Source organism: Gambusia affinis, linkage group LG02 (assembly GCF_019740435.1).
Source record: "Gambusia affinis linkage group LG02, SWU_Gaff_1.0, whole genome shotgun sequence".
Classification (NCBI taxonomy): Eukaryota; Metazoa; Chordata; class Actinopteri; order Cyprinodontiformes; family Poeciliidae; genus Gambusia; species Gambusia affinis.
Genome location: NC_057869.1, coordinates 26,098,298 through 26,124,894, shown reverse-complemented (window position 1 = coordinate 26,124,894; position 26,597 = coordinate 26,098,298). Strand labels below are relative to the sequence as shown.

General features: G+C 42.1%; 1 protein-coding gene across 2 annotated transcripts in view; it reads right to left on the bottom strand.

Moving 5' to 3' along the window:
* Nucleotides 1-24,390, bottom strand: part of igdcc4 (immunoglobulin superfamily, DCC subclass, member 4) — a 56,819-nt gene extending 32,429 nt beyond the window's left edge. Inside the window, exon 1 of one of the 2 annotated variants that reach the window (XM_044097830.1) lies at nt 23,818-24,390. In XM_044097830.1, coding sequence (XP_043953765.1) covers nt 23,818-23,884 — 67 coding nt within the window. In that variant the 5' untranslated portion in view covers nt 23,885-24,390. The remainder of the gene's footprint in view (nt 1-23,817) is intronic. The other variant, XM_044097822.1, reaches the window with a different exon arrangement.
* Between the last annotated feature and the right edge of the window lie 2,207 nt (nt 24,391-26,597).

Genomic DNA, 26,597 nt, shown 5'->3' with positions numbered 1-26,597 from the left:
TATTGTTGTTATTTGGTCACTTCATGTTTTGAGGCTTGTGTTTGTGCTGTGTGAGCACAAAGCAGGCTATACTCTAGTAACGACAACCATCTGGTGACTTTACCATGTAGTCACTTTTCCTTCAAGTCTTTCTTTATTGTGCATCTTGAAACTACCGCAGTACTTTTTTTTTTTTCGGAGTTCAATATGCATTAGCTGAAGTTATTTGGGTGCTTTTCTTTGAATCAGAAACAATTGGCTGGATTATTTTTTGCTATAGCTTGCATTGGCTTGGTTTCAACATAATCCCAAATTTTCCACTTCTCAAGTAGAGTGTGAACACAGCCTATACTGTCATTTCCAAATCCTTGGAAATCTCTGTGTACCATTTTCCCATTATATCAAGTTCAAGAACCTTTTTCTGCAGAACATTTGGTAATTAGTTTACTCTCTTCAGAAAGGGCAGAAAAGTGAAAGTACATCCCATTATGTGATAATAGAGTACATTAAAATGCTAATCATCTAAATACAGTCAGCGTAAATTGTTGTCAAATGCCGATTGATGTTCAGGGTTTGCTGCTGCATTGCTTAAGTATTTTTAGCAACTGCCTTGCATGGCTTTCAATAGACTGATCACTGCTCTGAGGACAATTGATAACTAGAAAGTCAGCATCCTTTGCCATGCATTATGTATAACATGCATTTTGTAATATGCATGAGACCAGAGGAGGTATTTCTCATACTAACCAAACAGTAAAGTGAACAAAGTACGTTTATCATTTCTTAGAAAAGGATACAACAGCAAAAAAAAAAGAAAAAAAAAGAAAGATGAAAATCTTAAAAAAATGTGTGCAGGCTTTTTGTGAAGTTGGCCTTGTGGTGATTTGTATAAATCAGATAAACTGAATACAACAAGAACATTTGATCTCAGGAGTCTTTTCCCCTCAACTCTGTAGTGCAAAAGGAAAGTTCAGCATTTCTCAAAAGAGCTCTTCTAACACAAAACCACAATTTTCCCCCAGTCCTCAATCTTTTTGCGATCATTGGAAGGTCATTGTTTCTCTTTCACTGCTTTTTTCTGTTACAGCCCAGGTCTCCCCCCCCCCCCTAATAAATTTTAATTTAAATGTTTTACTTTGCCTTTGCGCTGACATTCATTAGCATTATACAGTGACTTGTATCGCTTTGCTCTGAAATCACTTTTAACATCCTGGCCTCAATTGCTTGACAAAAAGACATATTATTGTGTGAAGTAGCAAGATTACCTGACGAACCTTAAGGCTTTTTTACAGTGTGTAGAGTAGTCTGATGGTTAGTAGCCATTACTGCTGAAGACATTTTTATATCAGTAAAAGCTTTGGGTTGTCAACACTCATTCCTTAAGGAAGGGGTGGGCACTCCTTTTCCTGGAGGGCCTGTGTCCTGCAACTTTTAGTTGTATCTCTACTTCAACACCCCTGAGTCAAATGATGAGGTCATTAGCAGGACTCTGGAGAACCTGACTGCACTTGGGAGGTGATTCCGCTGTTGGATTCAGGTGTGTTGGACCAGGGAGACGTCTAAGAGTTGCAGGACACCGGCCCTCCAGGACCAGGAGTGCCCACCGCTGCCCTGAGGGAAGGCTAGCAGAAATGTGTACCTGGGATGCAAAGGAAGGAGAAAACAAAGCAAGTGCTCAAGCCTTAGCAAATTAGAACAAGAATCTCGTTGCATCATCTTTCCAGGAAAAAAATCTAATGCTGCTTAAAATTTATTATAGCTTGTTTTTGGTTCTAAATCGGCAGTCACACTGTGAAACCATTCAAGCTCAGGACTAGAGAGTTTTGTCATAATTAAAGATTTTGAAGAATTAAAGATTGTTTGACTGCTTTGCCTTTCTCAATCAGAGAACCATTCTGAAGAATGTTCCTCCTATCACTTACAATTCCTTGTTTTATGAAACAACTTGTCTGGATGCACCATCGCATTGTAACAGGAGTTGAAGTGAACGTATAATTCTTCCAAGGACACAAGCCAATTGTGCACAGAAATGACTGTAGACTATTAATGTCTGCCATATCCATCTGTTACGAAGGGTTTTGCTTTGAATTGTTTTACACCGCTGAAGTCAGCTAAAACAGACGGTTAATGTCTAGCTAGCTGTATGCTACCAGCACTCCAGGAAAACTGTTTTATTTTCAACAAGCTCACAATGATATGACATATTTCTACAATAGGTGAGGGAGCATCAGGTTTTGTGTTTGTAGAATATTTCTTGCCTGCACACCTACTGAAAACTGCATGTTACTCTGATTTAAATGTTTGGAAATGATGGGGTATAACACGTCTTGTTACGTCTATGAAGCATGTGGATCACTTCTACGCTCTCTCATCCTGAATAGTGCATTTATGTTTTGATTAGTGATGTGAAATTTGTTGCATTTTTTTTTTTTTAGTGCGAGAATGCAGTGTGCTTCTTATGCAGTCATACTCTTCATTTATTTCTATATTTACAGATCAATTGATGCATTGGAAGTGAAACTTTAAACCTCTATGAGTTCTTCCAGGTAAGTCATGTTTTCTTTTTTACTGAACTATTTACTACCTTCAGTTTCAAGCCTTCTGCATCCCGAGTGAACACTCATCAGTTCAGACATAGCGTCCGGTCCGCATATCATGCAGCGGTGTGGCGCTTGTGTGGCATAAATGGCATCTGGTAGATTCTCCAATAATGTTTCCAAATAATTATTTGACCATGTGGCTAACTTGGTGATTGAACTGTGTATTCCAAAATTATGCCAAAGTCTAATCTACCTCTTCTACTGTCTTTTTGTAAGGATATGAAAGGCAGATATGCAGCAGCATTACAGCGGTATGTGCTCAGGAAAGCATCGTCAGTTAACCATTGCGTTTTGTTAATCAACGTAGAAAATTCTGCGTCACATAATGTCACGTCTTCGTTCCGACGACAATCTAATCTGAAAAAAATCACTTATACAGTTCATCTTTAAATTGGTCGACTTTCATGTACACACGGAGCAGGTTACTTCCAGCTTCCCCATCTCTGCCGTCAGACTAATTAAGTTAATGGGAAATGGAATTCTTCCCTTGATTAAATGAGGCCTGACTCCCCACCATCACCTCCTGATGAAGAGGTTATGCTGAGTGAGGCAGCCGACACATCCACACATATCTACACTGGAGAAGAAGAAGAAAAAAAGCGGCTGTACGGATGTATCAACGCACCCACAGAGCAAATACAAAAATCAGTCAAACTAAAGACTTGCACATGAGAAGCATATTAAAGCTTCAACGTAGCTGGTAATGTGTTTCAACAAGGACAGATCACCTCTGACGGCTCCTTGTATCCTCTCTCCCATTTCTAGTAATTAGGTCTCATTAAGTCATTAAAATGCTAACAGCGATTTCCCAGCTTACCGCAAGTATGTTAAAAATAATTAATAATTACATGAAAGGTGAGTATGACTCTGTATCAGCCCTCGAAGAGGAAATAAAGGTGTGATCAGACAAGAGGGGGACCTTACACAACTCTTTTCATTAATAAAACTTTTCATGTTATGCTCGTTATATTCCAGGATAACTCAAACAATAGGGAAAAAGCTGTGAAGATTTCCTGAAATGAGGTCCAGTACAATCACCTGTCCTCTGCAGCAGGATTTAAAAGACCAGCCATGTAAATCTGACTCCATATTGACGTGTGTCTGATTTGCTGATTTGAAGCCAGAGGTGTTCACATGCACGGCTGTAGAGTCGCACGCACCGACGCCGACAGATGTTGTAACGCTGACGCAACAGCAGCAAGCGTGACATGAGGTAATGGTGCAGTGAAAGGAGGGGAGGATGCGAGACGTGGTCATTCTGCCAGTTTTCTTCACATATTGTGTCTGCAGGGAAAAGTGAGCTGTTGCAGCAAACGGCAGCAGAGCACAACGACAACAAGAAAAAAACCCCAAAAACACAGGTGATCCTAACAGATCAGGATTGAGCAAAAAACAAGACAGAAATAAAAAAGCAATACAGAAGAAAAATGGGCAACAAAATTATTTTACCATTTATTTATCTACTGTTTTTCTCAGTGCAACCAACTGCCCCCGTGAAGTCAACTAATTAGAAAGCAGAGTCGATGTGTGTAATTTAAAATTCAGCCTCAATACAGCTGTTCTGCGAACGCCTGAGAAGTTTGTTCAGTTCAGAGATAAAAGTCGGAGGGAGCTTCGGTGCCCAGTATCCTGAGCCGCCAACCTCCCATGGAGGACTGCTTAATCCGTCATCCGAAAACGAAGAGCATGGCACAGGCGCCGCAAACCTGCCAAGACACGGCCGTGCACCTAAACCGAAAGGGCCAGCGAGGGGCGCATCACGCAGAGAAACAGCTAAGAGGCTCACAGTAAGTCTTGAAGAGCTGCAGAGATTTACAGTTGGAAGAATATCTTCAGCTGCTCCAGAGTCGGTAATGCTATTCGGTATGGCAGATAGAGAGGAAATCCACCCGCAAACGGAAGCTGCAAGAAGCCTTGTTTTTACTTTACCACAAAGGATGTACTGGCGTTTAAGCAGGTGGAATACATCTGAATATTTTTATCTGGATTCAAACTGCAGTTCTGGCCACGCCAGCAAGAAACTGAGAGAAGCCATAGAATCTTTTCCCTTATTTAATAATTTACATCTCCTGAGCTTTATGGATCACGCAAGTCCAACACTCTCTGCCTTGTAATTATTGTAGAAGGTATCTGACATTGGCGCCATGCTATCAGGGTTTCTCTGTCTGCAAACAGAATTTTAAGAGCCACTGTTGTTGCAGATCGTGCCAAACTACACCCTCTTCCATCTGTTAAAATCAGTCCAATGCAGAGGCGAGATTGATATTCGTACAAACCCCCCCCTCAAAAAACAAAAACAAAAAAAACATCACCCATAAACTGTCATTAAGCATTTAGGTACACCTTACACTGACTGCCACCCTAAGCGGGGTGACGGGAGGAACAGTTTGACACCTTAAGAAATGGCTTTGGTCCAATTTTGGACTACTGTTCCCAAAACAGACTGTGCTAAAATCAGGAAGGGTCTCCCGTACATACCCGCAAGTTAAATTGAGGCGCGTATGGCGGCTTTGTAATCAATATCTGAAGACACGGGCAACATGATCTGCAGCTAAAATTGCCCGCGAGTTCCCCAAATGTTTTGGCCATTCATAAAACTTCAGCGGTGGCTCCTTGTCAAAATAGTTGCATCAAATCTTGCTTGTTGCAAGTGACTAGATTTATCTGTAACATTTGAAATCCGTCAGCCTCAAACATTCCTCTCTCTCTATCATAACTCCCCCGCCCCCTAAACACAGAAAGCATGCCATGTTCAGGACTAGTGGCTAATAGAGATCAGTGTACACTTCCTGCAGAAAGGAGTTCCTGGCTTGGAGAGATATGCACAGTTTGCTGTGACCAGTGTATAATTCTACGTATAGGAAACTCTTTCACCTCCATCATTTCATCATGCCAACAAGCCGACGAAAACACAGACAGTTTTCATTGCAAAAAAACAGTGACAAGCACTGTTGGGTAGAAATCACTTCGTCAGAGTTTTTAAAACTTTACACCATGTTTCTCTACAAGTGTTAAGCCTCTCATCTCATACAGACATCAGTCTAAATCAGTTCAGCTCCTATTGTACTGTAAATTAAATTTGTTCACGTCTTTAAAGTATGCGTGTCACATTCAATGTGCTGGAAAGCATACCGCTTGGCCACGTTCACATTGCATTGCTTTCGCTGTGGAAATACAACCTTATTTCATTTATTTCACATTCAAGGATCAAGTGACCATCTGGGGATGACAGGCCGTACTCCCTGCTCCAAAGGGGTTCGCCTTTTTCGAATTTCTTGGGCACCTCAATAACGGGCAGCGTTAATCTGGTGTAAAATTAGAGGAAGTGAAAGATTTTCTATCTTAGTAGATATTGATTTCAAAAATTACGTGTATAATGACTGTCATGTAATGGCTGTGACACTCACCATTGTCTTTGCTTTAAAAATACGCTGGCATCTCCTATTCTCTCTCGAAAACATCCTGTTTGGTAGAATGGAGGCTATCGAAGCTTTGCAGTCTGCAAAGTGTTTCAATTAAGCCCTTAAATTATTCATCTGAGCCATGAACACAATACTCAAGACTATGAAAAGAAGATACAATGGTCCTTCCAGGCTTACAAATTGGACAAAAGGTTGTGAAATGTCGCTTGAAAAACTAATTACATATTGTACATATTTCAAACTTGAACAAAGGCGGTGTTGAAATGTTGGTGTCATAACAGAGAACTGTTGAAGTCATGAAGTATTCATAGCTCAATATTGCAGAAAAGTTATCTCACATATATATATATATAAAAACAGAGTGTTTGATAATATAATGAAACAAAATGACACAAAAAAGAAATTAAACAGTATACAATATAGTAGCTACTTTCTGATTTGAATGAAAGTGCACAATGAAACAGATGGTGGCATCTGTATAAATGCTCCCATCTGTACCATTGCCCTGTAAATATGCTAAATTCATCCAACAACAGCAGTTATTACCATATATTTGTGCTTCCATATTTTTTAAAATTGTATCATGCATAACATTTAATCTTATAGTATTTCTCTTGGAAAAAACAAACAAACTACATCGTCTCATATCAAGAGCGAATTTGTGTTTTGTCTCAAAGGTGCTTCTTTTTCTCACTTCCTAGATCACTAGTGAAACGTAAGGATTAAACATCCGACCACTTTTAAAAGCTCGCGGTCAGAAATCAGATCTCGGCGCCCACCACATGAATGAATCGATATTTTCAAGCCGCAGTTTTGACAACTAAAGCAAGCAGGGCTGTGATAAACGCTGCAGGGAGACGGAGATTCTTTGGTTTCAACGTGAAAGTTGAAATGCCTGTGCAATAACAGAATATCAGTGTCAGTTTTAATCTACTGCTGTCTAAATGTTTAGCTGTTCACAGAAAACAAATATTGATTAGCTTATCGGATCTAGCTGTGGGCCAGACTTTCTTTCTTTTTCTTTTTTTTTCCTTCCCATTATACCACTGCTGGGATTTAAACTTGTGTGGATGAGTTTTCAGAGCCAGTTGCTCACATTTGTGTTTGCCCTTCGGTCGGTTTGTCAGTCAGCTGAGTGTGATGGTTGAAGAAAGCACTGACCTTTTCATAAAAGGAACGTCAGCTGTTCGGGAATTATTCCAGGTACAGAAAACAACTTAGCGATGACCTGAAACCACTGGAGGTGGTTTCAAATCTCCAAGGCAACCATCTGCTGCTCTTTTTGAGATTTGACTGTCTTGGAATAAGAGTGAGTCAGCCGGTTATTAGATGGTTTGTTTAAAAATAACAATCAATTATATGATTAGTTAACTCGCTAATATCAGCTCGTCGTTCTTCCAGAGTCAATTAATTTATGATTACTATTTACAGATGAAGGTATACAATTTTTGTTTACAACACTAGTTCAACTATATTAGAGTGATTTTATAATTCTAAGCAGGATTGTAAAGATGAAATTCCTAATTAACTGTATTAAAATACATTATTTTGTTTAAGCCTTAAGGATTTTCAAGATATTTCAACGCAAGTCTTTCTAGATGCTGATTTTAGTTCAGTCAGTGGAACTGACTGAACCAATTTTGGTAATTTTGGTAATTTTTTATGCCATCTTACACTTTACATATATCAAGTATAAATGCTTGGCAAAAAAAAAAAAAAAATATATATATATATATATATATATATATATATATATATATATATATATATATATATATATATATATATATATAAAAAAACCCCACTCAATTAGACAGATCAAAAAAAAAGTGATCAAAACATAACATGCATCAGTGTGACTCTAGCTGAAACTGTTAACCAATAACTTTCCGTATCCTGTGGAGAGGAGCCGCAGTGAAGCTGTTAGTCAATCAGCCATGTAACAGCTGCTGCGTCGAGCGTGAGCCATTCCAGCTGCGTTTCCTCTCACACACATACACCAATGTTTTCCTCACACCAACTTACGGGCAGCAACAGAGTCGTAGTCCTAAAGAGCCCAGAATAATTCAAAGATTTCAGCAAAGGTTAAATCTATAGCCGCATAGTCTCTGTAAATGCCGTCTCTTCGTGGCAGCTCTTTAGTCGGAGCTGAACTAAAGAGCTCCGACTAAAGCTGGAGCTCTTTAGCTCCAGCTTTAGTAAGGAATGTTTGTTTTTTTTCCCTTTACAACCATCCATCCATCCAACCATCTATCTATCCATCCATCTATCCTTTTTCTGTTCATCCTTGTCCCTAATGGGGTCAGGAGGGTTGCTGGTTCCTCTCCAGCTGCGTTCTGGGCGAGAGGCGGGTTTCACCCTGGACAGGTCGCCAGTCTGTCACACTGCAACACAGAGACACACAGGACACACAACCATTCACACACACACACACTCACACCTAGGGATAATTTAGAGAGACCAATTAACCTGACAGTCATGTTTTTGGACTGTGGGAGGAAACCGGAGAACCCGGAGAGAACCCACCATGCACAGGGAGAACATGCAAACTCCATGCAGAAAGACCCCGGGCCGGAAATTGAACCCAGGACCTCCCTTTACAACTAAACAGACACAATTCAAGGTAAATTTAATTTTGTGTTGGTCACAAGGCTGCATAGAAGCGAATGGCTGAAGCAACCGTGGCAAAAACTACTTTTAATTGTCAGAGTCAGCGGTGACAATTTTTTATAGTTAGGCCACATTTCTCTCGTAAAACAGTACACAATGTAAAAGAAGAAAACATTTTATCAGGAAAGTCATGTTTTGCAACGCAGTGACACCTAAGAGTGAGTTTTCGCCACCAACTGACCGATCACAGTTTGTCGATCATAAATGTATATTTAGGAAGACAATATTAGAATGTATACAATTTAAATGCATGTTATTATTGTCTTGTTTATACACCAAATTTTGATTGTGCGAATGTTTTGGTTTCTTGCAGTTGATCAATAAATATTTATTGACATAGAAGTGTTGCCTGGTAAGTATATATACAAGTTAGAAATAATCTAATTCATTTGGGTAATTAAATCAACGAGTATAATGATTTCAGAAAACCTTTCAAATATAACTGATTTTATGGAATTTTAAAATGACTTAAAACAATGTTCAATTAGACAATTTATACTCAGAAACACTGAATAGAGTACCCCTAAATTAAACGTCCCACACCAATTGTATTGGTTAAACTGGAATGGTTTGTTGTGCCGATGTGGGGTGACGGGGCGACGCGGAGCTAGAGAATGAGGGGCGCAGGGGACGTTTCCCTGGAGTCTCTGCTGCTCTGTGTACACTGCTCATTTATACCAGCCAAGCTTCCTCCAATCACAGAGCTCCTCTCCTGCATGCACTGCCCCCCAGCTGCACGGGGCCTCCAAATGGCCATGTCAAGGGCCAGGTGCACTTGCAAGAGTCAACAAGGCTTGCAACAACACAAACATGGGAGTAACACAGCAGGTTCCAGATATAAACATCCAAATTCGGAGCACGGTTATCCTACAGCAAGGAACTGGCAACAGCAGTTTGAGAGGTAGAAGCTGTTGTTAGACTAACCGGCGTAAAAATGGACCAAGACGATGTGAATTTAAAGGAAAAGCAACATGTGGGCTGGACACTTGCAACAACTCGGTTTAATCTCATTGCTCCTTTCTGAAAGAGGAAGCTGTAGCATATCTATATAACGCTTCAAGGGCACAGATTTCACACAAGATCAGGATGAGGCATAACACTGCATAAGTAATTTGACTTCATGCACTGCGGTGAGGCTCTGATCAAGCTTAACATATGCTCACAGCGGGATTCTCGCAAGATATTTCCTATCAGAGAGCTGTAGTATGGTCTTTGAATAGTATGCTGGATGTAAATGAGGACCATTTGCATAGTCATTACAAATGCACAAATATTTGTTAAGGAGATCCACAAAATGTGCTTCTTTTTGGTTCTGTTGCAGAGAGCTACAAGTGAAAGAAGAGCTCAACAGGAAGCGCTAGAGAACTGCCTCTTCACACAGAATACGCATCGGTAAAACCTCGACAAATAACCCACTTCTGTAGGTGCATGGCCACCTACAGAGTAACTCTGCTCTCAAGAGGCCGAGCAAACAGCAAGGAGAAACCGAGAGCCGGGGGACCTGCGGTTCGATTAGCCAGTGAATATTGCCAGGGCTGCTAATGCTTTCGTAAGAACATGCTGCACCCTGCCTTTCAGACACCGACTGCTCGGATGGGCTCCAGGTTCCACAACCTCAAACTGGATTAAACCTCAATAGAAAACGGACGGCCGGATAAACACAAAGGAGGGAAGCTTACCGATGTGACACGCTGAACCCGTGTTCTGAAGCCAGAGGAATTTCTGTACAGCCTTTAACCTAAAGTACTGCTTGCTAAATGCTTGACTCAGAACATGTGAGAAAGCTGAGAACCTAATGAAGTAAGATGGTGCCGTAAATCAATAATATGCCTCAAGAATAAAATATAATCGCTTCATAGGCATTAAACTACAACAAAGTGAAAGCAGCAGCAGCAAAATTCAATCAGGTTTCATCTCTTCAGGACAATGAGATGAATCAAAAACATTTGTGTTAGAGAAATCGGAACGTTTCTGTACTTTTACAGATGGATGAATAGTCGTTCTGGTAACTGAAGACAAAAAAATGATTAGACACCAAAGTTCGCCACTGTCATCTGTTACACTTTGCATTGGTTAGTTTCCTAGTTTCCCTCTTAGCTGAAAACTTCTCTAAACATCCAACCCGTCCTTACTGACCAGTCACCCTCCCACTTTCAATTATTTGCCAGATCCACCTGTTGAATTTCTGCTATCATGCCCCGAGTCCTACATAGGATACAATTCCCATTTTATTTTCCTTAGGTTTGTGTTTATTTCAATAAGGCTACTTCATGCTTGTGTTTCGGACCTCCACAACCATAACGTGACAGGCACACATTGCACGGCCCGTTATATTGTGCAAGTTTCAACCCCCGCTAAATTGAACAATGAGACACAAACCTGCCACAAAATTATGTCAGAAAAGTCTGACAAAGATATTATTATAAAAATGATGGTTATTAATCTACTATACAACTTTAAAATGATCAGTCTTGATCATAGTGGTACACTTAACTTGAAGATTACAAGTTTATTGTCAGCTTTAAACATAGTTCTCTTAAAACATCAGCAGTTGCTGTAAAGCATGCTTCTACTTTCTCCTAAAGAATCTGTCTTGGTGCTTATTATGTTGACATAAAATCAGACATTTACATCTTTTTATTCTTGTTTTTGGGGAGATAAAAATGTGTCAAAACCAATTGTCGATTTTAGTTCAGCCTTTTAATTCCATCCATGTAAACATTCTTAGAAAATTGGTACAGTTGAAGGTTAATCCTTTTTTAATCAAGTGGTATTACTCTTTTTTTTAATCAAAAAGATCTAAGGAAGTAAAATACAATTCAGTTCTCTCTGATTCCAAGTTAAGCAGCACCTGGCCCCCGTGAGGCTGCGTCAATTCGCCTTACATTTCTACTTTGTACACAAATGAATGCGTCAGTTCTCAACCCAATCAGTATATAATACTGACTATACTGACTATTTTGAGTCTTTTAACAGACAATCCCGACAGTCATAAAGCTGCCATAGTTAAGTTAGATTTTTTTTGCTGTCACTCTTATAAATTACAGATAAACACCTCAAGAACTGTTGAGTCATTTCTGGATCCTAAATCGATCCCTGACCGGAGTCCTGTAGCCGTACATGGCTGCTCCATCACACGGATGGGCTTCTACTGTATTGCAGTTTTGCCCCCACTTCCAAGGAATAAAATTACCTTACTCTTAATTGTACTCGTAACAGTCTTTGCTCATAAGATGTGTCAGTGGAGTCCTAATGGACATGTTACGAGATATTGGTCAACAAATCCGAAGGAGTGGAGGAGAAGACCAGAGGAAAACATTGGGATACTCTGCTACATCTATCTTTAGGATCCACTGACCCCCAACAACTAGTGTTACCCCCCGTTTGGCTAAACTAACTTCAGTGAGATGCTTCTTGAAGCCATTTACCACTCTGTGAAATCGCTCTGAGGAAAACTGTCACACTCCTTACGTTCAACTGTGTGATTTTTTAGAAACCAGTGCTAGTTGCAGCTTGAAGTCTCTTTTTCAGGGTGAGTTTGTTTGATTGGACAGACTTGGGCAGGTAGGTAGGCGGTGGTTTTTAGTAGCCTTGTATACTGCTGTCTACAGTGAAATGAGTGATTCATTTCAAATGCTTATGGGGCCTCTTTTAATCCCTTGATCGACACTTTGTGGTTTTCTTTCTGAAGGCCTCACAAAACTCTTTCACTTCCACCGTGGTGCTCATTGTCACACCAACAGTCGGGAGAACTTTAAACTAAATATCTGACATTTAGACTGGACAGAAGTCCCTTAAAATACTTTGCAATAAGAGTGAACTTATTGGAGTTTTGTGGCGAATCACTGGTCTCTAAAAAGTTTGACTTGCCTTGTCCAGTTTTGGCCAAAACCGATTTAAAACCTTTTAACTCTCACCCTCAAGACACATATAAATCAATATGCTTATGAGGACACCAGTGTGCATGTGACGTTTAAGGGGTTACAAACAAAAGTGATCCCCTCATTGAAAAACAAAAAGTCACTAGAGAGATCTCTAGGGATGGATCGGTGCACCCCTGCTTTTTAATGATATTGTATTGATGCACACCTTTAGTGCTACAGCTGTGTGTGATATTAGGTATTTTAGTGGGTGAGAGTGTTGTAATACCAAAAAACAAACAATCAAAAAAATTTTAGGTTTTATTCAATTTTACTGTAAAACTTCAAAAAAAAAGAAGATTTTTCTCCAGATAGCATTGCTTATTTTTCTGACTTGAATTTTCAGAATCCTTAGTTTTGATATTAAATGTCCATGACCAAATACACGTGACCAGAACTCTCTGCTTTTTCTTACGAACTGATGGAGGTTCACCATGAACACATCGATGCATTGTGATGTTGTAATAAAACTGGCAAACAGAGCCACATGCTCAGACATTTCGAGAGCCACCGTCACCAACAACCGAATAAAAACATGCACTAACCTTCACCATCGCACTGACTACTTAAAGCTGTAACTGCTACAGCACAAGGTGACATTAAAGAAAAAAAAATAAAAGAAAAAATAAACATATTCATTCCACAAATACAACTTAACCCAGGGCGTCTTTAAATAAGGTGCATCCTAAATTAGTATCTGCTCTCTGGGGAACGGATCAAGATGCAGTCGCAAATCACAGCTAACACACTCAAGACAAGCAAGGAAGAACACTGGGAACATTGCATTACCTAACCAAACGCATACACACACATACACACGCATACACACGCATACAGGTGAGTGCCCCCGCACACACACCCACACACACGCCCACGTACACCCACACACGCAAACAAACAGAAGCTTAATTTGCCATGTTCCATTAGCTGTTCTCCAAACAGCCTGTTCTAGTGTTAAAAGTCTCAAGATATCATCATGTGTATCTTAACACTTCGGATATTTGCATCGCTCAAAATTAAAACAAAAATGAATAAACTTATTTGGTGAGGAGGAGAAATAGATATGAAAGGAGAATCTTTTTTTTATGCTTACATTTTAAAATGCACCATCTTCGAGCGAATAACATCTCTCCCCCCACCCCAGTGAGTGTTTGAATTTACATCAGAACTGTCATGAAAGTCCTTCCACATTTTCATTGCAACTATTTACAATGAAAATGTTTAGTACTTAAATCACTCAAGGGCTTACATCTGCACATTTTTCCTGAAATGACTGGGAGGCTTCTGCACCTCCACCATCGGTTTCAACCTCTCTGTGGGGGAGCAAACACCAACCAGACTTTTACTATCTTCTCTACATAAGGTAGCGCATCACTGACCATACCATATTTCTTAAAATCTCTTGTCTTAAAAGCAATGCATTCATTTATGAAAGCCCAAACATGGATATGATTCCTTGTAGCTTTAGCTAAATGTTGCCGGTAGGCTGCCATTGCTGTTACCAACATCTTTATCCAGCATCCAGGAGAAGAAACGATCTAATGTAATACTTTCATTTTAAATAGGTTTTCATTAACTGTACAAAAGAAAATTGCCATAATTATAAAAAAAAAAGGCTTGAAAACATCAGTCTGTGTGTAACTGATTTATATAATGTTTTTCACTTTGTGAATCAAGTTTCTGAAATGAAATAACATTTTATTGATATTCTAACTTACTAAAAATGACTAAATTATCTTGCAGAAATGTTTGAATGACTCTGGAAATATTAAACATAAACAATATATGTATCTTGTCAAAAGTTGGTATTAGCAATTACCAAACAACAAGGAATTACCCACAGATGAGGTTTTTTTTTTGTTGGTTTTTTTTAGATATAATTCCAGTGCCAATTTAAAAGTTCCAGGGGAAATGCTTTAAAGATTAAGCTACAGACTTAAATGAGCAGCAATAAAACGTGTGAAATGAGTGGGTATGCAAAATGGGTATTCTCTGACAGGTTGTCAAGCCCAAAATGCCTCCCCAGCCTTTAGTGAAACTTTTCTGCCATGTGCTTTAAGTTAGAAAATGGACTTTGAACACAGCACCGCTGTGTAACACATATTCTGTCTCAAAAACACTTTCCACCCACTTCTGTCAAGGTGACTAAGATTTTTATTGTCTACATTTTGTTGCTAGCTTTACAAAAAAAATATTTATCACATACTTTGCAGACGGGCTAATTACTCAAACCTGACAACAACAAGGATGTATTTCTTCTAGGTACTTACTATTTCAATTATATTTATAGCCACCCTACTACACTCTCAAAATGAGAAATTCATAATTAAAGTTATGATATAAAAATGTGAGCTTTAGGGTGATTTAGTGTCTTATTTTAAAATATAGTACTCTATGAATCATTTTTCCCCGTACAAGTTCAAAGTGTTCTTGTGATTGTTTCAGTTTTATATTATCACCTGTGACCCTCCAAAGAGACCCCATTAAAGAAATCGCAGTAAGCGTTTTACTGCGACACCGCCAGAAGATTTATGAAGTACCTGTTTGAAGGTTCGAGTTTCCACTTCAGTCACCAGAGTCTGGAAACATTTTTATCATGACAAATGGCCCTGATAGGGAACTATTACTTTGATAATCACCAAAAAACCTTAAAGTTGAGTGTGCGGCAGTCACATTCTCTGACTGTTCAAGCATTCCACATGTAGCATTTTTTTTCTTCTCCCCCCCCATCTGGTCAATGTCACATTAGAATGAATCACCACTTTAGCTTGTAAAATGTGTTAAGCAGAAATTGTACTACATAAACTGAAGCAAACGGACCTAAAAGCTTCTGTGCAGAAAAGTCAGAATTAAGCTTGAATGCACAGATAAACTTTTAAAAGCGGATTTCTTTTTCGGCCATTTTTTTTTTCCTCCACTTCAACGACTGCGACAAATAAAAGACAAGTAACAGGGTGGTTCTTCTTTGGTCTAGATAACAGGTTTTCTGATGATCTTATATTATTATTGATCTGATATTATTTTAAATATTACACTAATTTGTGCTACATGCAGCCGCCTGCAAATAAATAAAATCCTAACACTTGAAATGCCCTCAGAAAATGCTTATAACTGCCTGTTATAATATCACCAAATATACCTTAATATGCATTTATACACACAGTAGCGACTCCCTTAGCATTACAGGAGAAGATAAAATCATGTACAGTTCCTTATGTCCTGCTGTCAATCAGTGCCAAGTAAAAATGAATGATGCTCCTGGACCGGCTGCTATAATGCAAACACCAACAGTAGCGTCTCAAGTAGCGTTCTGGCTGGGTATTTAAAGTGTTCCAAAACTACACATGGTAACTTATAATCAGCTTGCTTGTAAAGCAGCTGACTGCAGGCTAGTTCCCCAACTACTCAGCTTAAAAACCAAGTAATTCCCTTTTTATTTTTGTGTTATTTAATGAAGGGCAGAAGAACAAACGGGGAACCTTTCCTGTACAAGGAGCCCTTACAGCTAATTGGTAGATGAAGTGAAATTATGTAGCGCTTTTATGACCACACTCAAGCCGCATTCACCCAGTCGCACACTAAGTGTCTTGTTCAAGGAGAGGTCAGCATTTTACAGGGGATGAAGCTGAAGTTAAACCTACATCTATCTTATTTTAAGATGACCACTCTTCCCATTGAGCCACAGTCAATGCAGGATGGTAAAAATAAAATCTTTAAGAAATACGTAAATGACAATATGTTTGTTCTACTGTATAATTTTGCTTCAGGTTGTGTATCAAAATCAAAGTAGCAATGAGTCAAGGTGATTTCTATGAATATAGCAAGAGGAATTAATATCATTTTTGCAGCAGTAGGAATTGTTGTTGCTTTTGTGAGGAATAAAGACAATCAGTTCATCTTGTGCACTTTTGTTTAGAATGTTAAATTGCAAAATACAGCATTGTGTGTTTTTACTAAAGGTTATCGTACCGTGAGAATGTCAATCCAGCAAAAGCCCATTAGAGAAAGATTTAGAACTAAAACAGTGAGTTCATTATGTCCAATTTGCATCTGAGAAAAGCTCGTCACTGACATTTTGTCAGAACTTCAGATAATGATGTCAACACATTATAAAATCTTGCAAAAAAAAAAAAAAAAAAAAAAAAGGACCCCTTCTGAGTAACTACTGGTTTCTAATCTGAGAGACAAACTAATTGAAATGTACTTGCAGTCAATGTTCTGTCCAGAACTCATACGTGCTCTATTGACGAATGCACCATGACAAGACCAGTGGAAGAGATGAAAGCACGTTTAAGTTTCATCAAGGCATATCACACTCTGCTGCTTCTGTGGAATTGTACCGGGGGGAGGGTGGGTGTATTGCCAAAGTGGGAGCTGGGGGGTTTTAAGCTGGACAAAGCAGAAAGACATAAGGAAAAACTAGTTAGCGCACAGGGATAAGATAAATGTGAGTTGTCTAATAGAAATAGTGTGTTTTTCAGGTTAGTGTTCAGTCACTAACTGTGACTCATTATTCTGAAAATCCAATTCAGTTTCTTATAAACCCTTGCGTAACTGTGGATAATTATCTGTTTTAATGGCTGCAGAACTGTTTGACTAAACACGGGGAGAACAAAAAGCTGTCTAGACTTTAGTTAAATTCATTTGCTTGTGTTTAGTGTAGCACGCTTATTTCCATTTGATACTTGGAGTAGACAAATACATATTGTTTGTGCGTGTAGGAATAGCCTTTGACCTCAAATTCGCCCAGCATCCATTAAGGCATCCCTCACTGTGCCCACTGGTTACCAGCCTGTATTCCCACAGCCACTTCCACTCAACACACCGGTTTAGGAGGTCAGTGAAATGTGCTCAAAGGTCTGCAACAAAATTAAGGTCACTGGTAATAATCCAAGCAGTGAACTATAAGACACATAGTAAAGCTCACCAATCAAGAAGTCTCACTGTTTTTCAAAATCTAGTAAGTCTGAAAAATGGTCAATGGGTGAACAAAATGGTAAGAAAATGATCCGTCTGTAAAAAAACTAAACTGTAATATTTGTTTATATATGAAAAACCATTATAAAGTCAATGTCAATGATGACAAGAACCCTCAGGCAAAGTTCCCTCTCCCAGCACAAATTAGTACAAAGTTTTAGGTGAGTACATTTTTGCAGTTAGCAGAATATTTATATTTTTAAATCAAATATCACTATCATTAATAGTAGCACTAATAGTGGAAGCATTGTAGCATTTCCACTTCATGTGCAACATACATTTTTTTTGTCAGTGTCACATTATCTCTGTAATCCAAACACAGATTGCATCCAGGTTTCTCTGCATTGAGTTTTTTCGAGGAAAGAAGATACTGATTAAGGTTATTATTATGAAGCCAGAAACAATGGTTATTTCTCAAGTTATTTTCTAACTTGATGGTACACAAACAACAACTCGAGTAGAAGACTAGAAGCTTGGCATATCATAAGAGGGTAAATAATACAATAGTATCCCAGGGGGATCAGTCCGGATGGACACAGTTTTCATTTCAGAAAACCGCTCTTGACTGAGACGTGCACTTGAATTACTACAAATAGAAACGGTCAATCAAAGGTCAACTTCAGGTGAAGGAAATACTGGGCCTCCTGAGCATACAAAACACTGGAGGGACTACATATCCCATCTGGCCTGGGAACAACTCAGAAATCCCTTGAATGGGTTGGAGAGTGTCACTGTGGAAAAGGAAAATCTGGGTTTCCCTCCCGGATCCGTTATTCCTGCGACCCAATTTCAGATAAGAAGAACACAGTAGATGTGTGAATGGACCACCTGCTAGCAGTTGCTATAGACATTAATGGTATTTTAAACACACGGTAAAGACGTTTCACGCTCTCTTTTGATGCAATGAACACTCATCACTGTCGTGTTCTGTGTTTTTCTGTGTGTTTATTTTGAAGTTTCCTGTGTGTCTGAGTCTCCGTGTTGTCCTGTCTTCCCTTGATTAGTTCCCAGGTGTGTCTCGTTCCCTGATTACCCTCTTGTGTATTTAGCGTCACCTGTGTGTGTCTGTCTACGTCAGTGTCAGTCTGTGTACGTCAATCTACGTCTATGTACGTCTGTGATTGTCGAGTCCTCGTATTGCCTGTTGCTACCTGTAGTGAGCTATAGCCTTCCGCTCAGCAGTGCTGCCAGGTCTGTGGACTGTTTTCTGTTTTTTTTTACCATTAAAACTCCTCCTCACCTCATCTGGGTCTACTGCGTGCTGCCTCACCTCCACCACCGCAAATCATGACAGAAGGACCCGACCACAAACGAGGTGAGGTAGCTACATTTTTGGCCCAGTTGGACCGGGAGGTTTTCCGGGGGACGAGACTGGCCTTGGCTCCCCGGTTCGCTCGGCCGTTTTCCCGCCGGGAGCACAACCTCCACAGTTCGCCCGGAGCAAAGCAGCGTGAGCCGCCCGATGAACTTCGGCCCCTCGTTGCTTGCGGAACCACCACCTCCGCAGTTAGTCCGGAGAAAGCGGCGTGAGCCGCCGATGAACTTCGGCCCTCGTCGCTTCCCGGATCAACCACATCCGCAGTCCACCGGAGACAACGGCGTGAGCGCCCGGTGGATCCGGCCCCTCGTCGCCCTCCGAAGCGTCACCTCCGCTGCGGCCCAGCGGATCACGCCCGGCACTCCTCCGCTGCGGCCCGCGGATCACGCCCGGCACTCCTCCGCTACCCGCGGATCACGCCGGCACTCCTCCGCTGCGGCCCCGGCGGATCCACGCCGGCACTCCTCCGCTGCACCCCGCGGATCCACGCGGACTTCCTCCGCTACCCGCTCCGGCGCTTCGCGGACTTCCTCCGCTGCCGCTCCAGCGCTTCGCGGACTTCCTCCGCTGCCGCTCCGGCGCCGCGGACTTCCTCCGCTGCCGCTCCAGCGCTCCGCGGACTTCCTCCGCTACCCGCTCCAGCGCTTCGCGGACTTCCTCCGCTGCCGCTCCGGCGCTGCCGGACTTCCTCCGCTGCCCGCTCCGGCGCCGCGGACTTCCTCCGCTGCCGCTCCGGCGCCGCGGACTTCCTCCGCTGCCGCTCCGGTCCGCCGGACTTCCTCCGCTGCCCTCTCCGGTAACCGCGGACTTCCTCCGCTGCCCTCTCCGGCGCTTGGACTACCTCCGCTCCTGTCCCCAGTAAGTCCCAGTGCCTGTCCAGGCTTCCCAGTGCCTGTCCAGGCTTCCCAGTGCCTGTCGAGCTTCCCAGTGCCTGTCCAGGCTTCCCAGTGCCTGTCGAGCTTCCCAGTGCCTGTCCCAGGCTTCCCAGTGCCTGTCGGCTTCCCAGTGCCTGTCCAGGCTTCCCAGTGCCTGTCCAGGCTTCCCAGTGCCTGTCCAGGCTTCCCAGTGCCTGTCCCGAGCTTCCCAGTGCCTGTCCAGGCTTCCCAGTGCCTGTCCAGGCTTCCCAGTGCCTGTCCAGGCGTCCCAGTGCTGCTCCTCCCGAGCTTCCCAGTGCTCCTCCCGAGCTTCCCAGTGCTCCTCCCGAGCTTCCCAGTGCTCCTCCCGAGCTTCCCAGTGCTCCTCCCGAGCGTCCCAGTGCTCCTCCCGAGACCCCTAGTGCTCCTCCCGAGACCCCTAGTGCTCCTCCCGAGACCCCTAGTGCTCCTCCAGAGACCCCTTGTGCTCCTCCAGAGACCCCTTATGCATTCCAGAGACTCCTTGTGCTCCTCGTCGCCGCCCCGTGTGACCCCAGACTCCTTGTGCTCCTATGTCGCCACGGGCAGTGCCGGACCGCCTCCGTTGTCCGCCTCCCCTGACCTCCTCCGTGGCTCCCGCTCCTCCGTGGCTCCGCTTCCTGCGCCGAGTCGGCCCCGGACCTCCTCGTGGCTCCCGCCTCAGGTGCAGCGCGGCCGCCTGACCGCCTCCGTGGTTCCCGCCTCAGGCGTCGCGGACGGCCGCCGGACCGCCTCTGTGGTTCCCGCCTTCCTGTGCTTCCGCCCACCCAGTTGGGTTTGTTTTGTGTTGTTTTTGGACTCTGGACCCTTGAGTTTCCGCCCAATTATGTTGGGTAGTTTTTTGTTGTTTTATGGACTCTGGACCCCCCATCCAGCTCCCCTCCGCCCTCCCTCGTTGGGTTTTCCCGTTTTTGGGCGTCTGGGAGCCGCCCTTTAAGGGGGGGGTACTGTCGTGTTCTGTGTTTTTCTGTGTGTTTATTTTGAAGTTTCCTGTGTGTCTGAGTCTCCGTGTTGTCCTGTCTTCCCTTGATTAGTTCCCAGGTGTGTCTCGTTCCCTGATTACCCTCTTGTGTATTTAGCGTCACCTGTGTGTGTCTGTCTACGTCAGTGTCAGTCTGTGTACGTCAATCTACGTCTATGTACGTCTGTGATTGTCGAGTCCTCGTATTGCCTGTTGCTACCTGTAGTGAGCTATAGCCTTCCGCTCAGCAGTGCTGCCAGGTCTGTGGACTGTTTTCTGTTTTTTTTACCATTAAAACTCCTCCTCACCTCATCTGGGTCTACTGCGTGCTGCCTCACCTCCACCACCGCAAATCATGACAATCACTGGACTGTAAGATGATAAATTATGGAAGATTCAACTCAACCTCAACATTTACTCCTCCGTTTTATCTCTCTTATTTAAGAATCCAATGCAGTTGCATGTGGCTTTAAACAGAATATTCCAAAGAAATAATGTTGAATACCAGATAATAATTATAGTATACTAGCTTTCTAATTATGTGTCAAACAGTAAAATCCAGCATGTTAGCTAAAGTATGCATAAGATCATTAGCAAGACTTCAGTTAATGTTAAGCTGCCGAACACCAGAATTATTTAGTTGATCAGAAGCTAAACATTTCAAAGAATTAAAGCATAGATATTGAACAAACCGTATACATATTTGATTAAATCACAATAGACAATCTACAGACTAGATTTCTGGTTCTAGGTGTGATGGTCTCCATTGTGGGATCAACTCGTACAAGGAGGATCTCAGTGGGGGGAATTTTATTCTAACTTACTTGGGGCCTGTAGTGCGTGGTTATCCACGGCCCTCTATTCACTTATCAGATTAAGGTTAACGCAGAACACATTCAGTCTCCTTCTCTCCCCCAACCTTCTCGACTCAGACTTTTCCACTTCCACATCAATTCTTGAACATTACCCCTGCTCCCTTTGCAATTACTGACACCGACACATAACGAAAGAGGCTCAAGGTGAAGCAGCGCAAGGTGCGAAGCAATGTCCGGACAGCAACAGTTGTTGAATGCGAATGAAAGTTGTTTAAAGACATTTCATTTTAAAACGCCAGCAAAACTTGCAGTATGTGGTGGAACGTAGACACCTTTTCAATTTAAGACAGATAAAGCCTCATTTGTACAGAACCATGAACTATACATCTCATCCAACCATCTGACACTGTAAGCAAATCAGGCTGAGATAACTACCTGTCTATCTATGACCACTACTCTATTAAAACACAAGCAGAATTCCTAGTACAGATTAGTTTCATGTCCTTGAAACCCATTATACATATAAAATGATATGCTGTAAAAAGTCGTCTTCCATCAGACTACCACTCTTCTGTCCAACTTGATGATTTATAGCTTCTTCACAGCTTCTTATTTGAAAGGCCTCCCCCCCCCAGCCATTTGATTACAGATCTATGAGTTTCCAATCTGATGCAAACTTCAGTTTTCCATCTGAAAAGGCTGTGAACTGATATTTGAAAAACCTTACGTAAATTTACCAGCTGAATGGTGAGTGGAGGCCAAATTGGGAGGAAAAGGAACATGCCAGGTCTAAAACAAAGTGACTGTTTTCACCGAGCTCATGAATGTCTCTTTGCTCCGCATAGACCCCATAATTATTAATACTGTGTGTCCTCTAGACGGTATAACTTAACTAGATTAGATTTCATAGACAGTTAACGCATGCAGACTTGCTAAGCATAAACACGCTGTGAGTGTCTGCTGGGGTTTTCTGTCCGTTAACTCCTGTCATCTGATTGTTTTATGTAGAAATTAGTCAATCATTAAAACACACTGGAGACACTGTAACCGTATCACTGCTGTAAATGGCGTTTGAAAGCGATCGAGCTCTCAGGATGAAGACGTTTTGCAATTTAATCTGTCGCATCTCTTATCTGATCAAATATTTTTCACAAAATCTAATTACTACTTTCTTGAAATCATTAGAATTACAGACATTTGAATGAGATCATTTGCTTAGAAAGTTGCTGACATAAAAAAAAAAAAATTGGACTATGCTTTTGTTGCTTTAGCAAAACAATGTTGCTGTAAATGTAGCTCTAAATCTCCTTCTTTGACAGGTTGGTCAATTTGTAAACATCATATTGCCCAGGTCTTTCCCAATAAGGAAACCTTTGAGTTAGTAATATATAAACCCCAGTTTACTGAACTCCATGACTGTAAACTACGTAGTTCTTTTTAACTCAGGAAAACAGTGATTTTTACAGTATATTGCTCGCACTGGCAAACAGTTCTAACATTCCTCTCAATAAGCACTGGGAAATACAGACAAATTCCAATAAAAATTTAAATAAATTATTCTATATTGAATTGGAATAAGCAATAAATAAATGTTACACCGTTATTCTAACTGGAATAATCAAGGAGCAGACATTATTTCTGCAGGACTAGAGAACTAAACTGTTGCTTTTACGTCTTAAATAAAAGTAAATCATGATATATATTCATAATTTTACTTTTTTCATTTGCAGGCCTTTTGTGTTTTTTGGCATGGATTAAAAAAGATGTAACGTTGCCTTTTTTTTTTCTTCTTCTTCTTCCTCTTTTTTGAGGGGTCGGGGGAGATGGTGGACAGAAAGCCAGAACTTACTTGTCTTCACACTGAGCCACCAAACTTTCCCTGTTCAGCTCAATGCGCCGGCCGTGGCAGCCCCAGTGTGTTCACATTCGGGTCTCCTGCAACTCGACAACCCCAGGTGTCCTACGGGCGCCTTCTTTGCTGGGAGGCAACCGAAGCACCGATACAACCCCCCCTTACCTCCGATCTCATAAGCAAGCACAGAGGCCATGTGAGGTGACGGCGGAATACTGAGGAGACATAACAAGGCGCAAGGTGCAAATTTCCCCCCAGCAGCTCTGTCCTGTCTGTTTGGCAGCCGACTTCGGTGCCGACTGCACTTCTATGTAATCTGAGCGGCCAGTTCACCCCGCCGAAACAAACACACATACAAACAATCCCCCCACCCCCAACCTCTTTTATGATTACAAAAAAAGGACCATTACCTTGCTTGGTTGGACCCCAATACAGCGAAAGAAGACAGAACAGCCAAATAATACTCTCCACCGCCATGTACAGCCTTTGATTTCCACCAGCGGGGTAGAAGCGTGTGCCTGTATACAATCACATACACCGTAGTTTCGAGCCCTCACGGCGACATGCACACGCTGGAATCCGTTATTGTCCACGGCGGTGCGTAACGGGAGTCTCAGTGGAGGTTTGGGTCTCTGTCGGGCAGCGGTCCCCGGGCTTTCCGCGCAGAACCACCGCATTAGTCGGGGCAGAGCTGTCGTGTCTCTCGGCGCTTCAACGCCATGTTGCGAGCGAATGTTAGGGGTGTGTGTGCGTGTGTGTGTGTGTGTGTGTGTGCTGCTTTCCTATCCTCACACCACACACATACACGCTTGGCCGCACACATGCACACGTATCCCCTCACGCACGCGCCCGTTTACCAGACAGGGGCTGGATGGTAGTCCGCTGGAGTCCAGAGAAGCTGTCGGTGACACACACACACGCACGCATACACCCCTTTCTCTTTTTGTTGGGACTCCATTCCTTCCTCTCGCCCTTGGGGGACCCGTTCGTAGCAGACACGCTGCCGGCTAGAAATGCACTTGGAAATTTGTTACAACAAATGCATCTCAGCCCCATGGCTGCCCCGCAGTAGGGGTGACGGGAAGGGGGTCATCTAGTACAAGGATTCTGCATGTGCTGAGGCAAAATAAAGAGTCGAGAACGGCCCGGATGGGTGTCTGTGAAGACTACTAATGCGTTGCACCCCAATGAACCCAGTGTGGTGGGAAGTGCGGTAGCGACGTTTGGGAGCTCTGAAGAAGAGGCTGCAAAAAACGTGAGCGCAATGTATTTAGATAACCGCACATTCATTCTTAAAAGCTTTTTTTGTAGCATTGTTGTGTGAAAGCATGCACCTTTGTTAGTAAAGGGTTTTAAGTAAAAGGGGGGCCGGGAGCAGGAGGGGCTCATGTGTTCCCTGAGTAAAAAAAAAAAAAAAGAGGTGGGCTGGTGAAGGGGAGGGCTTCTTCTGCATCCCAATCAATCAACCAGCTGCTGGCCCCACCATTGCTCCATGTGCTGAGGGACCCACTGACTTTTGCATGTAAACACATAGCAGGAGCCAGCTGGAGCAGAGCCTACCCAGTGCAGACAAAGACTCGCCTCCTGCAGCGCCCTCAGCATCACTGATACCAGCACCATCCCCAACACTCACCAGCACTAGCGGCCAGGACGAACGCGGAGCTTTACTGAAGTTCCACACCATATGACAAGACATTCTAGCAGAAGTAACTCCCCAAGATAGAAGAAAAGTCTTGTGCTGATTTATTTATTTATTTTTTACCCCACAACTTTAATAAGTGCTATTAAATAAGTGTTGTTTTACTATTCTGGCTATAAATTCTTATGTTGCCTGACACAAAATGAAAAAACAGTGAAACAAAACCAGTCTGAGATGAAATTGTTCCTTCTGGTGATAACATATCATGTAACAAGATTTCCCGCCTCGCTGTATTCATTGATGCAGGACTGATTGGCGCTGATGAAATGGACGGATGCAGCTCCCAGGTGTCTGATTAAAAGCAAATATCTGGGGTGTTGGATCATGAGATTGAGCCAGATAGAATTACTGTGTCCTCTGCAATTGTTGTCCGGCTCTAATTTTCCTGTTTATCCTTCTTCCTCTGCTGGTGTAAAACACTGAATCCAAAATTTGGACTGTTGCCTCCAACCTGATACCCTGCGGACTCAAGTTCAGTATGCAAGTTGCACCTATGCAGAGGAAGAGATTTGTTTTATTTTTTACTGCATCACTAACGGCAGAGAAAACACAAGAGGAAAGCTCGCTTCTCAGTAATGTTTCTGAAAGCAAATATGCAGCAGCAACATTTAAAGTTCTATCCTTAATTTGTTCCCCCAAGTGTCCTTGCTTACAGTGCTGTGCAAAAAGGAATTACACCCTTTGAACCGTTTTTGCACATTTTGTCACTCGCTAACCACAAACCTCAAGGTGCAACTTACTGGGACTGAATATGACAGACTGAGACAAAGTAGCACATAATCGCAAAGTGGGAGTGTTTAGAGTGCACAGCAAAAGCTGTTGATGGTAGAAAGGGTTCACCCAACACCATCAGTCAACTCCATCAGTCAGAGTTGATGAGAAGATTGATGGAGTTATGAGGAATCGTGCAACGAAACCTGTGTAACTTTTCCAAGAATAGAACCTGGAGCAGAAGCTCGCTTTCTATCAAGACAGAGACCCAGAATGTAATCACTGCAGCTGCAATTGTCAAAGCATATCGATGTGCTAAAAATGTCCAGACAAACTACAGATGTACACCCAACTGAAAGATTTATAGATGAAAAAATAAATAAATAAATCACTGCTCACAGATGCTCCCCGTCCAATTTGACCGAGCATAAATTATTCTGCAAAAGATGACTGGCAAAACGTTCAACTTCTGGACGTGTACAGCCGGTAGAGACAAACCCCAAAAGATTTGCTGTTGCGTTATGCAGTCACAACAACGGATTCTACAAAGCATTGAATCAGGGTCGAAAGCATATTCATCTCGTCTCACCTTCTGCAGTAATTATATAAAAGAAAACTTGTGTTTTTAAGCTGTTTTGTACATGGAGGGTGAAACCTTCAATTTTTAGATGTGCAAAGCTGGTAGAAGTCATAACTCAGAAAATAAATCGCATCAAAATGATAGTTTGGTCATTTTGCTTCAATGTTTGATTCGTCGACAAATAGGCAGGTTTTCTGTGA